At 45.0% G+C, this 13,532-nt stretch overlaps 1 protein-coding gene across 4 annotated transcripts in view; it reads left to right on the top strand.

Annotated features, from left to right (window-relative positions):
• The first annotated feature begins 7,097 nt into the window (after positions 1–7,097).
• Positions 7,098–13,532, top strand: part of METTL24 (methyltransferase like 24) — a 119,145-nt gene continuing 112,710 nt past the window's right edge. For 2 of the 4 annotated variants that reach the window (XM_078369943.1, XM_002806728.7), the window contains exon 1: positions 7,098–7,493. Coding sequence is in view for 1 of the 4 variants with exons in the window: in XM_002806728.7 (XP_002806774.2) it covers positions 7,176–7,493 (318 nt within the window). In the remaining 3 variants the exon portion in view is untranslated. The remainder of the gene's footprint in view (positions 7,494–13,532) is intronic. The other 2 variants (XM_054254323.2, XM_054254324.2) reach the window with 2 other exon arrangements.

Here is a 13,532-nt window from a genome sequence, read left to right as displayed (position 1 = left end):
CCCACTCTTCTTTGTCGTCCATCATACAGGAGCTTTTCTCCTGGCTGTGCTTTGTAAGTTTCTGGGAGACTGTTCTACAGTGAAGAAAGAGACTCATTTCAGTCTTTGGTGGAAGTCTATTTCTCCTTCCCTCTCTCTTAGCAACAGCAACATTCTTGCAGACAGCGTTTGCCTCCCTCTCTGAGCAACCACCCAAGTCACTGGGGTGGGAGATGCTGGGTAGCCCCTGGCCTTCTTCTCCCTGGGGAGGAAGCTGCTCTTTAATACTAGAAACATTCTTGAGGGAGGGATGGGGTGAAGTGTGCTCTGTAATTGGATTTGTATCAAATTCTGATGGTGCAAACTCACACATGATCAGGGCTGAGGTTATTCCAAGAGGCCGATGATAAGGAATCAGGTGATGGAGCTGGAACAGTACCAAGAGCATGCTGTGAAGAGAAAAGCAGTGTGAAGTGAACACAGAAAACAGGAAGAGAAAGGTGAAGAAGAAAAGTGGTATGGTTACATGGCACACAAACCCCACAGAAAGCAGAGATGAAAGGAAGAAAGGAGCTGTTTTAGAATAGCACAGGTCGGAAGGGGAAGGGAAGGATCCACTAGTTAAATTGGATCAATGTGCTTTCTCAGAAATAATAGAAACATTAGTGAGATCCTCTTGGAGTCACCACATCCCTGGCATGTGATGACTGCAAGAAAAAGACTCGGGTTTGGCCGGAACAATGGCAGCATGACTGGTTTCCATTTTCCTTTTCTTTCTCTCTCTCTTTCTTTTTGTAACAGAGAGAAGGGTCTCGCTATGTTGTCCATGCTGGCCTCCAACTTCTGGACTCAAGTAATACTACCACCTCAGCCTCCTGAATAGCTAGGACTACAGGTACACACCATGGTGCCCGGCTTCATTTCTTCTTTCAGTTGAGCCTAAATCCAGTAAGCCCAAGTCCCAAACAATTCAACCTGAAGGCAAGAGAAAAAGGAACATAAATGAGTGCAAAACTAAAACACATGTCCTTTATGATTTATAGTGAATGACAACAATAACAAATTACATACGATAGCACCATGTGCCAGGTGCTTCAAATGTATTAGCTCATTTAATCATCATGATAATACCTCAATTCCCTATGAGGAAGTTACTATTATTACTGTTATTATTATCCCCATTTTAGAGATGAAGGAACAAGGCACAGAGGGTAAGATAACTCATGAGCTGATGGGCACTGAAGATTTCTGGGTGCTACTGCCTTATCAGAAGAATCAAGGGACAGGCTCTAACCATACAAGGTACCTATGGGTGATCAAAACTCCTTCTTTTCATGCTACAGCTTTGGGAAATTCTCAGAGTAACGAGGGGAACGAAGGAATGAGGAAAGGAAGAAGGGGGAGAGGAAGCAAGGAAAGGAGGGAGGAAAAAAAGGAAGGAAGAAAAGTTCCTTTTAAAATCGCTTCACTTCAGGGTGAGGTGCTGGGGGGAGAACGTAGTGGCTGCCAAGGGGGCTCCTGCACTTTCGAATATAAAGAACCCTCGTTAATGCCTAAAACTTTGCTAATAACTGTGCTTGGAGGGTTGAGGGAGAACATTTGCACCCATGGATACAAGGACACATTGTAATAAACTGCTCCCTACCCTCAACCATCACCATGGTGGAAACCACTGTGCCAGGATTTCTAAAAGTTTGATCATGGACCACCTGAAGCTTACCTTTGGGGGAGTCAGCACTGAGTTAAAACTCTCTGGAGGTGGGGCCTTTGAACCTACCTTTGAATAACTCCCTGGGGGATTCTCATGTACACTTAAATGTGAGAGCCTCCGAATTATGATCTGAAAATAATACAGTTCTTAGCCTTTCCCAGGGCAAAAGCAGTAATGTGATGAGAAAGAAAAATGGCTTTTGACCTCTGGATTTTTAATATATTCACAAGCTGAGCTGAGATGACACAGTCCTGAGATTTTCGCCTTTAAGCATGCTGTGCCTCACTTTATCCTGTCAGGTCCCTGGTAATCTTTTTTGACCTTAAAAGGTTTTGTTTTTAAAACCCTTGACTTTGGGAAAGTTTTAACCAGGAATGTTTTTGACTTCAAAGTGATCTGTAGCTGGGAGATTATTTCTGGCATGCGTCATCACGGTAAGATGAGTGGAAGGTGCAGGAGGGTCAATGCAGTATAGGTGGTCCTATGAAAAAGGCGACGTTTTGATAATTCTTAACCTAAGCCCCTTCATTTTTGTAGAATCCAAGAATGTCTCATTGTGGGAGCGAATGTCTGTAAATAAACCTCTCTAACAATGCCTTAGATGTGTTTTCCGAACTTATCCACGAAGGTGTGTGTGTGTGTGTGTGTCTGTGTGTGTGTCTGTGTGTGTGTGTTGCATCTTCCATCAGAACTTCCTGCCCAAGGCTCCAAAGTCTAGGGTTTCCCTCAGAGCCACCACCACAGTGTTTACCCTGTCCATGCACTGTTCTCCCCACACCCACTTCTTTGACCTTAGTTCTTTGTCCCCCAGTGGCTTATGTGATGCATTCCCTGATTCTTCCCAAGTTCCTTTAGGGAAACAAAAAGGTACCAGGTTGCAGATATTATGATTTGTGAGCCAGACAATATGGGTTTGACTATGATTCTTTTTAGGTTAGGATGGATGAGCAACAAGAACTTCGGTATCTTGAGTCTGACTCCAGCAGAATTGGGGTGCAATGTCTCTTGTCTGTTAATGATTCCAGAGACATGATTAAGGCCTACCCCATGAAAGGCATTGCTGGGGGTACAAAAGTGATTCAGACCCCCATCCTGATGGCTGAGAAACATCCCCAGTAGAGGAAGGATAATCAAGTCCACAAATGTAAGAATGGGAGAACACAGTGTGAGTGGACTCAGAAGAGGCAGGGAAACTTCGTTCTCTTTTTCCCAGCCAGGCCTGGGCATTAAGACATTCCCCAGGTATTTTCCATGAAACCAGCCCAGAGCCAGCTGTGTTTGGTTGTGGAATAGGCAGTGGTGTGATTTTAGGCAGGGTTCCCAGCCTCAAATAGCAGTTCCAGTGTCTGTCATTCTATTATAACTTTGTTCTTCTAGGTCTTGAAAGCTTTATCTTGGTGGGGTCTTCCTTGAACACAGATGTTTCTGTTAGGGTCGTTAAGTCGTGGTGAGCTAGTATCTTATTTATTTATTTGAGACCGGGTCTGGCTCTGTCATCACCCAGGCTAGAGTGCAGTGGCATGATCTTGGCTCACTGCAGCCTCAACCTCCCAGGCTCAAGCAATCCTCCCCCTTCAGTCAGCCTCTCAAGTAGTTGGGACTATGGGAGCATACCACCATGCTTGACTAATTCTTTACGGTTTTGGTAGAGGTGGGGTTTTACCATGTTGCCCAGGGTGGCCTCGAACTCCTGAGCTCAAGCAATCCACCCACCTCAGGCTCCCAAAGTACTGGGATTACAGGCGTGAGCCACTGTGCTCGGCCTGAGCTAGTATCTTAATCATCTGCATCTGTAGGATAGCTATCTCTGAATCGTGTTATTATGAATGACTGTTGATATCGTCTTCTGCTTGTGCATTTTTCCCACAGTGAACATGTACATAGAGAAAAGATGATGAGGGGATGGGGGATGTTGATGCCAGACAATCTAACTTCATTCTTTTGTAAATTTAAACTTTAATTCAAACCGGGTAATATAGCTTGGATGTTTGTCTCCTCCAAATCTCACATTGAAATGTGACCTCCAATGTTGGAGGTGGGGCCTAGTGGGAGGTACTGGATCATGGGGATGGATTCCTCATGAATGGCTTAGCAGCATCCCCGTTTGGTGATAAGCGAGTTCTTGCTCTATTAGTTCTTGGGAGATCTGATTGTTTAAAAGGGTCTGGCAGCTCCTTCCTTTCTCTCTTGCTCCCATTCTCACCATGTGATGTGCTGGCTCACCTTTTGCTTTCTGCCATGACGGTAAACTTCCTGAGGCCTCACCAAAAGCAGATGCTGGCATTATGCTTCGTGTACAGCATGCAGAACTATGAGCCAATTAAACCTCTTTTGTTATAAATTACCTAGCCTCAGGTATTTCTTTATAGTGACACAAAAAAGGACTCAGACACTGAGTATGTCACATTGTGAAACAGAAATAACCACTTGATGGAGGTGAGGATACTATTGGCTCTGTTTTCTCTTTGGACAGTCTCTAATTTAAAATGGCCACATTAGCATTTATAGTTACAGCAGGTCTTCTCAACTTCAGCTCTCCTGACATTCTGGGCTGGACAAGTCTTTGTAGCGGAAGCCAAACTTTTGCACTGGAGGATGCTTAGCAGCATCCCTCATCTAATGGGTAGCCATTAGATGCCAGTAGCATCCTCCAGTGGCAACAACCAAAAATGTCTTTAGACATTGCTAAATATTCCCTGGGAGGCAAAACCATCCCGGCTTAGAAATGTTCTATTTCACGCGTTTTGCTGGCTAAAACCTCAAAGAGGATGTAATTTGTGATCTGATAAAACCTGCTCTTGTAGTTTACTGACCTGCTTGTTTAATTAACCAACCTATGACACAGTGGTTAATGATTATCTGCATTTTTGAAACACATCCAGAAAGGACTGAGACAAGTTGAACTGTATAAGAAAAGCAAAGGTTGTGAATGAAAGATCACTTCTCAGCTACAACAGTGACCTGTTAGATTTGCCTCTTCAGCCCACAGACTGACCATTTTACTATTCATTATCATCCACAACACAGAAAGACACTGTGTGGAAGTTAAAAATAGACTTTTTTTCCAGAAAATTAATGATGCTACATATATATATATATATATCAACAGTTCCCGTTTATTAGTAATAAACACACAGACATAAACACAACTGCAAAAGATAAAAGGCTATTTAAATATTCCATTTAATTTGAAATTTTTTCCATAATGAAAACATTTTATTAGAGAACTGTGGAAATGAGATAAAGGAAAATATGAGCTCATCCTGCCCATCCTCTTCAAGAACTACACTGTTCTGTACACACCCCCACTCCATCTTCCACCCCCAGCCCATAGTCTTATTAAATGTCCCCATTTTAATAATATAAGATACTGCTCATGCCTTCCCCCGGGACAGAAACTCAACAGATGAACAGAGGGCACACATTAGGGGCAACATAATCTTCAAAAGATGACTTCTTTAGTTAGCGGCACTGTGTTGACTACATAGAAAATAAAACTTCCAGCAAAGTCTACGTCACACATTACCAATCCAGGTTTATCAAGCACCCTACAAACTCTGTCTTAAAGATCCTTATACAATTTAACAGAGTCCATTTCTTGATGCTTAATGGTTGTTTTCTTGAAATTATTGGGTACTCTGAATTCCAGAGGATACTGTATAAGTTATTTGTAAATTTCCATATACTTCATCTTAGCCCATTTTGGAATCATTGATTATCTTTTGTTAATCATGACAACATCCGGGATTTTCTTTAATGGTAAATAACAAAATCACTACTATTGAGACCCTTCTGTGAGCCAGGTATTATTTGGGCATGAAACATATACTATTTTATGCAATATTTATAATCCTGCCATATATATACATATATGTATATATATTCACGGGAAAATGGAAGCTCAGGGAGGTCCGGTACTTTGTTGAAAGTCTCACAGTGCATGAATGGCAGGGTCCTGGTTCAAACACAGTTCAAGTAAATAGTCACAGGATGTGAGGCTTGCTCTCAGTTTGTGTAAGGAAAAACTTGTACTTGTTCAAATTTGTTAAAATAGAACCCATCTGCAATATCCCCTGGACTTATCCAAGAAAAAAATAAAACAATCCTAATGGAACATTCAGGAGCCTGAGGACCTGGTGTGACCAGGGAATGGACTAGATTGGCTGGAGATATTTTGTTACATTTAGAGAAACAGCCCAAGTGCTTTGTTCACTAGCAAGGAATAAATTGGGCCTTTCTTAAGCCTGGAAGTGAGGAGGATTTGAGAGACAGGGGCTCCCTATGGAAAATACCCAACATTCAAAAGGGCAGGGGGTAGGGCGCTGTATTGTTTTCTCTTGTCCATGCTGTAGCCTGTTAAGGGGGAAGAGGACAGGTCCGCAGGCCCAGTCTGCATGGAAATGCAAGAGTAAAACAAGGGAAAAAAAGAAAAGTGACCACAGCTTAAAAAATCCAAACCCAAACTCAAGCTTAAACCTAAAACCCAAACCCATCCCAAATGCGTTGTGGGAAAGGATTCTACTAACAGTTGAAAATGGAACACCCACCACTGGACTTCAGGCTGTGAGAGTGCAGTCTGATTAATTAAGGTCAAGGTGGTGATGGAAATACCAGCTGGGGAGCATTTTGCCGAAAGATATATTTGTCCCTCTGTATTTCTGCGAGACAGCAAGGAGGTGTGTGTTTGGAGCTAAATTAATTTGATTTACATCATGCCATGGTAACTTCTGTTCTCTCCCTCCGCTGTCATCTGACAGCGGCTTTTTCCCTCTCCTTCTTCACCCCCACACATTTCATAACACGGAAAGAAAGCACGAATTGGCTTCAGGCAGAATTTACATATGGAATAACTCTAATTTGATTATTCTACATTGAGTGCTATTCTCTTCGCCCTAATCCTCCTCTTTCTTGAGAGGAGAGGAGGGGAGGGGAGGGGAGGGAAGGAGGGAGGGAGGGGGGGAGAGAGAGAGAGAGAGAGAGAGAGAAAGTTGTAAACCCGAGCATAAGTGCTATTTATTTATATTGTGCTTAACGGCGCACAACGCTTGACTGTTCTTGTATGCTCACCTATCCTCCTGTGTTTCTCCAACAAACTAATAGCAGAAAATGAAGTTATGGCCCGGCTCCCGTTAGGAATGCGCTTTTCCTGGCCCTGTCTCTTTCAGCTCCTTCAGGCTTTGGAGGCCGGGGCGGAGGGCACCTCTTGAGGGACCCTGCACAGTCCCGCCCTGGCACCTCCGGGCGGGGTGAGAGGGCGCCCTGTGACCGCGCTTGGCCCACCGCCCCTCGCCCCTTCCAGCGGCGGGGCGCGCTCGGTAGGGCAGGATAAGGTTACGCCGAGGCTTCCTCGGTCGCGAGGGAGGGAGGCGGGTCCCAGCCCGCGCCCCCGCCCGCGGGGGAGTTCCCAGAGTTAGCCGCTCCGGCCCTCGGGGCCATATCCCTGCTGCCCGCCAGGCGCGGCCCGCGGGACCCCGAGAGCAACGCCATGGCCCGGGAGAGGCCGCCCGGGAGGGGCTGCGGCGCCTTGAGCCGGTGTCTACTTGGGGCCGCGCTGCTGCTCGGCCTGCGGCTCTTCGCGGAGCTGCGGCGCGCGGGGCCCGGGTCTCCCGCCTATAGCGCCCCGCCGGGCCCGGCCTGGCGGCCACCTGGGCCGCACCTGCCGCCCGCGCCGGGTTCGCCGCGCGGCGCCAGCAGGAGGCAGGTGATCTACGTGCGCAGCGGGCGGCGGATGCCGCCGGGGGGCGGCGGGAGCGGGACGCTGGAGCCGAGCTGCTGTGCCCCGCGCGGCAGCCCCCGCCGGAAGGTCAGTGGCAAAGAGGGCGGTGTTGGGCCTGGGACCAGAATCCCCCTCCCGACCGCGCTACGGAGCCTGGCCCTCGGGTCCCGCAGGCCGCCCCGCTGGGACCTCCGGAGGCTTCCGCTTCTTCTCTTCCCCCTGTGCTCTCTTAGGCTGCTCCACTGGTCGCATCCCTCAGTGCCCAGATAGACTCAAGTGGGGCCGAGCGGAGTTCATTCACTCTTCAGCCATTACTTGGTGGGCGTCGTCGTGGCCGGGCGCCCTTCCAGGCTCCGCGCATCCCGAGAAGAAGGACGGAGCTCTGTTTGGGTAGTTTAGTAGGGAAGGGCTTGCTTGACAGGCAGGAAAGGGGAAGGCAGGAGGTTAGGCTGCCATTGATGTGGTGTGCTGCTGCCAGCCTTCCACTCGAGGCCTGGCGAGGCCTGGCCAGAGCTGGGTGGATATCGCCGTGAAAGGCCTGTCCATTCCACTGCCTTCCTCTCACTGAAGATCCACCAGCTGAACGAATTTCCCTGGAGTCCCATTGCAGGCTTTCGCTGGGGACTGGGAGGCTGGAGCCCGGTGAGAAGCCGAGCACCCAGCCCTATTTAATGAGAAGTTAATTGGATCCTCGAGGACCCAGGTAATAACCTGGGGGTTTGTCTTACAACTCTCGACAGTGTTGTGCCTCCTACTTCATTAACTTCTTGGCTCACACCTCACTGAGTGGTCCAGTTTTATCCTCTGATGATTAAGGTTTTGGCCACTTAACTCCTTTTTGGAGCTCGGTAATTTGCGTCGTACTTGGAAATGAAAAGAACTACAGGTATGAGCTCACCTGGTCCTTTTACCCATCAGCTCCTCCTTCTAGCCTCAACTCTCTGTTTCCCGGATTTTCCTCGTGTCTTTTAGACAACTACCCCAACCTCCACCCCGCTTCCCACCACCGGCCCTGGAGGGGAGAGAACAACCCTTTGCCTCGCTGCTGTCTTCGGCTGCCCAGTGCCAGCCTCCTTCTTAGCACCACAGCCCAGCACTGCTGCCGCGGCCTCCTTTCCCCGCTTCCTCAGTGCCTCGGTCTCCGTCTTTCCACGCCACTGCTGTTCCTTTCTGGGCGGTCAGTGCTCGCTTCCTGGATACACTGAAATACCTTTTTCTATCTCGCAAACTTCCCCTCCTATGCAAAGTCTTAATTAGCTCTTCCAGAGGAGAGCAGCCATTTCCTCTCGAAGATCCTAACTCACTGTCCGTGACACCATGTTAAACGTTCAGCACAGTTTTGCCAAGGGCTTACCAGATAGGCATCAGGTGCTGGAGGCACAAAACGAGTTCAGATTCTCGTGGGGAAGGCTCTTCGCACAGGTATCCGGTGATTTCCAATCCTGTAATTGAGGCCTTCAGCTCTGCCTGGGGAGAAAGAAAGGCTGCTCAAGGTGGGGGACATTTGACCTACAATATGGTGGGTTTTTTTTTTTTTTTAAGCCGGAGTCTCACTCTGTTGCCCAGGCTAGAGTACAGTGGCTTGATCTTGGCTCACTGTAACCTCTGCCTCCTGGGTTCAAGCGATTCTTCTGGCTAGCTGGGATTATAGGTGTGTACCACCACGCTGGGCTAATTTTTGTATCTTTAGTAGAGATAGGGTTTCACCATGTTGGCCAGGCTGGTCTCGAACTCCTAACCTCAAGTGATCCAACCACCTCTACCCCGCCGCACCCCGAAGTGCTGGGATTACAGGTGTGAGCCACCATACCTGGCCAACAGTGTGATGTTTCTTAAGAGTGGAGCTTCTTTTATTCCCCTGTGGATGTCCTCCAATGTCCCGTTCTTGATACCCTTAGCCCCACCGTGCAGTTTTCCTTTCAGATTCACTCTCAACATCCGTTGTTTCTGCTGTCACCTGTCAAAGAATTACTCTTAACTCTTTGTCTCTACCTCAGACAACAGTATTGATGGCTGGACCATGTTCTGCAAAGGACAGGTTTGGAATGCACAGACTCAGTGGGGCACTGGAGGGGAGGTTTCACACCCATCACGGCTAGGAGCTAGGAGGCTACCACAGTGATTCATGCTGGAGATGGGGGTGGCTTACCGTGGTAGGTGTGGAGGTGGTGAGAAGTGGTTGGTTTTTGGATATGTTTGGAAGGTAGATGAAGAGGAGCAGTTATTTCTCTCTGTTTTATTTGGGGGATAGATGGAAAGCAGGAGATCGGTTTTAGGCAAGTTAAGTTTGAGATATCCTTCAGGTATGCATGTGAAAATGTCAAATAGGCAGCCAGACGTGTGAGTCCAGAGCTTGGAGGAAATGTCCAGGCAGAAGGTGGTGATTTGGGAGTCATCCAGGTACAAGTGGTGCTAAAACTGAAAGACAGTATGTGATTACGAAGTGAGTGTGGCTAACAGAGAGAATGAACCCAAGCCTGTGACCTGGGGCTGTTTTATTAAAATTAAATTAGGAAAAAAAGTAAAGGAAATGTTTAGCTTTGTGCCTGGCATGTTAAGCTCTCAATACCGGTAGCTTTGCTTTCTGTAGCCTGCTCCAGCGTTGTAGCCTCAGCCAGTCTCCACATGTCATTCACTGTAGCCTGCAAAGGTGGCTTATGCTGACTCCTCTACCTGCAAGGCCCATATCCCCCTTTCTTATGACTCCTGCCCTTTCCATCCTTGGACATTCCTCAGGTCAAAGGTTCATAGCCCAGAAATCTTCCCATAGCAACCCTGCTTCATGCTGACCCCTCCCCCATTTGGAATGACGACAGAAATAGAGTCTGATTTGTGCATAGCTTTGTACAAGTTGAGACCTGATAATCCATTTCAGATGGAGTGTTTTGTCTCCACAGTTGTTCTTGATGGGAAGGATTGCATTTCCCATAGTGACCCCTAGTAAATATTTACTCCTGAGACCCCAATATGTGAAAGTATAAGAATCTTACTATTTTAGCCTATTCTGTAACTGTAAATATCTTTGGTTAAAAATTTATAAGAAATAAGTGGTCTTTTTGCTATTTCTAAAATATTAAGTTTTTAGCCTCCTAAGGTAAACATTTTCTTAGATTTCCTTCTCCATAGCTATGATTTTCAGGATATACATCTAACCTTCCCAAATCCCTAGGTAGTGGGGATCTTGAATTTGTTTTATTCTCCCATTATTTCACAGTTGAATTAAAATATTCCCTAAAACTCTAGAAAGATCAGTTCTCTAATCCATCCTCCCACTTCTGGGAACAGAGCTCAATACCCCATATCTCTCTAGGGATAAGTCTTGTTTATTTTTCAGCCTAACATCAAGACAGCAGTGCAATATAAGCTGAATGTACCATTAAGTAATTGAAATAAAATTAGGAAGCTATTTGTTAAACTCCTTGGATCGTATTTTATTTAGATTTTGTTTGTTGAAAATACTCATCAACAATATTGTTAGGTTCTTGGTTACTTTGCCCCCGGTACTCCCAGATTGATAAAGGAGAAAAAGTTCTATTCTATTTTGAGGACAGCTTTCCGGGTAGATGAAAACCTGCATGAAATAATTGGATTGCCAAGTATTTCTTGTTACTCTGCTTCCACTGCAGGTGTTAAAAGCACCAAAATTCTGCCACTTTCATCATAGCTTATGTTTCTCTTAAAGAAAACAATCTATTATAAAAAAGAGTGGTGAAGCATAGTCTTCATGTAATTCTTTCTTCATCCCCTTCTTCACAGAGTCATCCAAGAACTATCTCTAAATATTTTCAGTTCTTTGACATCAGGGGTTCTCATCTTCAAGCTTTGTGAAATGAGAGCCAATGATAGCTGATGGATAAATACTCCCCTTTTTGGTTATGTCTACCCTGGAACCTATATATTCTTGTGCATTACAGACTCTTTAGGCATTCTGTTGGGGCTCTTCATCTCCAAATTTTGCATACTGTGCATGCGTAAAAATATCACTCTGATGCTTTTTCTTTCTCTTCTCTCTGTTTTCTTCTGTATGTGTTTTGTTTTGATTTTTTCTTTCTTAAATGAAACAGACCTTTACTATGATTATGGATAAAGTTATTTGTGAAGGGATTTATAGAGGAGTAGATATGGTCTCCATGATTTATGTTTTTTAATGCAGCTCTTGGGAGGATGTTTTATCTCTTATAGGTTGGCAATCCACCTAAAAGGCAGATGCAAAATACAGGGCTCGTTTGCAAAGGAGAGTCACTCACTCAGTGGCCAAGCTTCCCGTAGAAATTTCAACTCTCTTATCAGATATATTTTACTTGACATTTACTATGTTGGATAGAAAAGTGACTTCTGAGTCATGGAGCTCCAGAACCTAGCAATGTGCTGGCTTGGTTCGTCAGTTACAAATCTTTTGGAACAATGTGTCAGGGGGAAAAAAAAATAGAACTGTTTCCCCTTCTCCTGAAAAACCATATGGCAAATTTGGTCTTTCTTCCTCACTTCTTGTCATCCTCTTAGTTTTCTAATTCTGTGATTGTCATCAGGAAGAAAGAGGAAAAATGGCATAGGATGCCCCCTGAAATATCCAACTGCCTTAAGAGTCCTTATTCTTTACAAAAATATTTGAAGGTAGGTTTGAATTGCTTGTGAAACCTGGCCCAGCAGTAGTTTCCAGCTCCTCAGGTTTTTGCCTGTGTACCTACACTTCTGTTCTTCAGGGAGCAACATTAATCAGTCCTCTCACGCTGTCCTTAGGAGGCAAAGCATTTTCATTTTAAACAAAGTCATTGAGGGTAATTGAATAAGCTCCAGCAATATGTGGGTGTGAAATAGCAGTTGCTTAGTCGCACAAAGAAAAGCAGGTTTTTATTACAACTTTGGTGTGTCCTGGATGAGGAACAGAGCCCCATACTTTTTCCAAGCCCCATAGTTCCTCAGAGAGCATTCTGTGGGCAAAGGAACTACTAATGGAGGCTCGATTGTTTTTCAACCACTGGTGGTGGAGATTTTAAGGTTTTGTGTGTAATTTGTCCCAGTCCATTTTCTCCAAGGAAAAGAATGTCTTGTCAGTTTTCTCAAATAGAATTGAATTTCCTTTTTAGTCTGTGAAGAGAATCAGGTCAAGTAGTTAAACCAAAGACTGTCAAGGGTAGGCATTTGAGTTTTTCCATCTGTGCTGTAATACCTTTGGAGTCCTTGTGTTTCTAAGGAGTTTGGCATGCTTTGTTCTGTGGTTCATAGAAAGTAACATGAGCCTTTTTCACCTACCATGAGACACACTGAGGCAGAAATCTACCAACATTGATAAGCTTCTTTTAAAAACACCACTTGGGTTCTCTAGATACCTCACATTGGCTCCATGAATGTCTTATGTTCTGCTAAAAAAAAAAAGTAGAAAAATTTGCTGTGCAAGAAGCATTTTTATCCTGCTCAAATGATTGAATGAAAATTGAATTTTAAGGGCCTTGTAATCTAGACCCATATGTAATATAAACCAGTAGCAATCTGGATTGCTAGTTGACAGTTCAGGAGGTAAATTTGGCCCATGAATTTTATTTGAACGAACGACACAGTGTTTTAAGTATTTGAACATAAATATCTTTATATGGGGCATATAGTGTCTAGTGAGGTCCAGCTCACCATTCTCTCCATTTACCTCACCTGTGTGACCTCTGAAGCATTTGAAGTTACAACTGTTAAGCCAGAGGTTGTTAAAATTAGCAAGTATTTTCCTAAAAAGTGACAAGGCTAAGGCTGCTGCCAAGCTCAGTGATAGCATGGCACATGGCTACTAGGTTCAGAAAAGCCAAAGGTCCTTTTAAATTGCTCCCGTTAAGGAAGATGAGTTACCTAAGGCTGGAGCTGGATGTTGGGGAGATAAGATGGTAGGGGAATGGACTTAATTTAATATTCTTTTGGTTATAAACAGGAACTGGGCTCTAGGCTAGCTTTAAAAAGTAAGAAAAAAGAAAGAATAAACAACTGTGTGTACCTATACTAACAATTACATTTTTTTTAGAATTAAATTTATTGGGAAACCTTGGGATTTCTCACTGAATTGGAGGAAGGGTTAATGACTACCATGTGGAAGAGAGAAGGAATAGGGCTGCTGTGGAAATCCCAGCTTTCTGAATTCTTTGA

The sequence above is a fragment of the Callithrix jacchus genome, chromosome 4, assembly GCF_049354715.1.
Source record: "Callithrix jacchus isolate 240 chromosome 4, calJac240_pri, whole genome shotgun sequence".
Classification (NCBI taxonomy): domain Eukaryota; kingdom Metazoa; phylum Chordata; class Mammalia; order Primates; family Cebidae; genus Callithrix; species Callithrix jacchus.
This window is presented reverse-complemented; position numbering and strand designations above follow the sequence as displayed.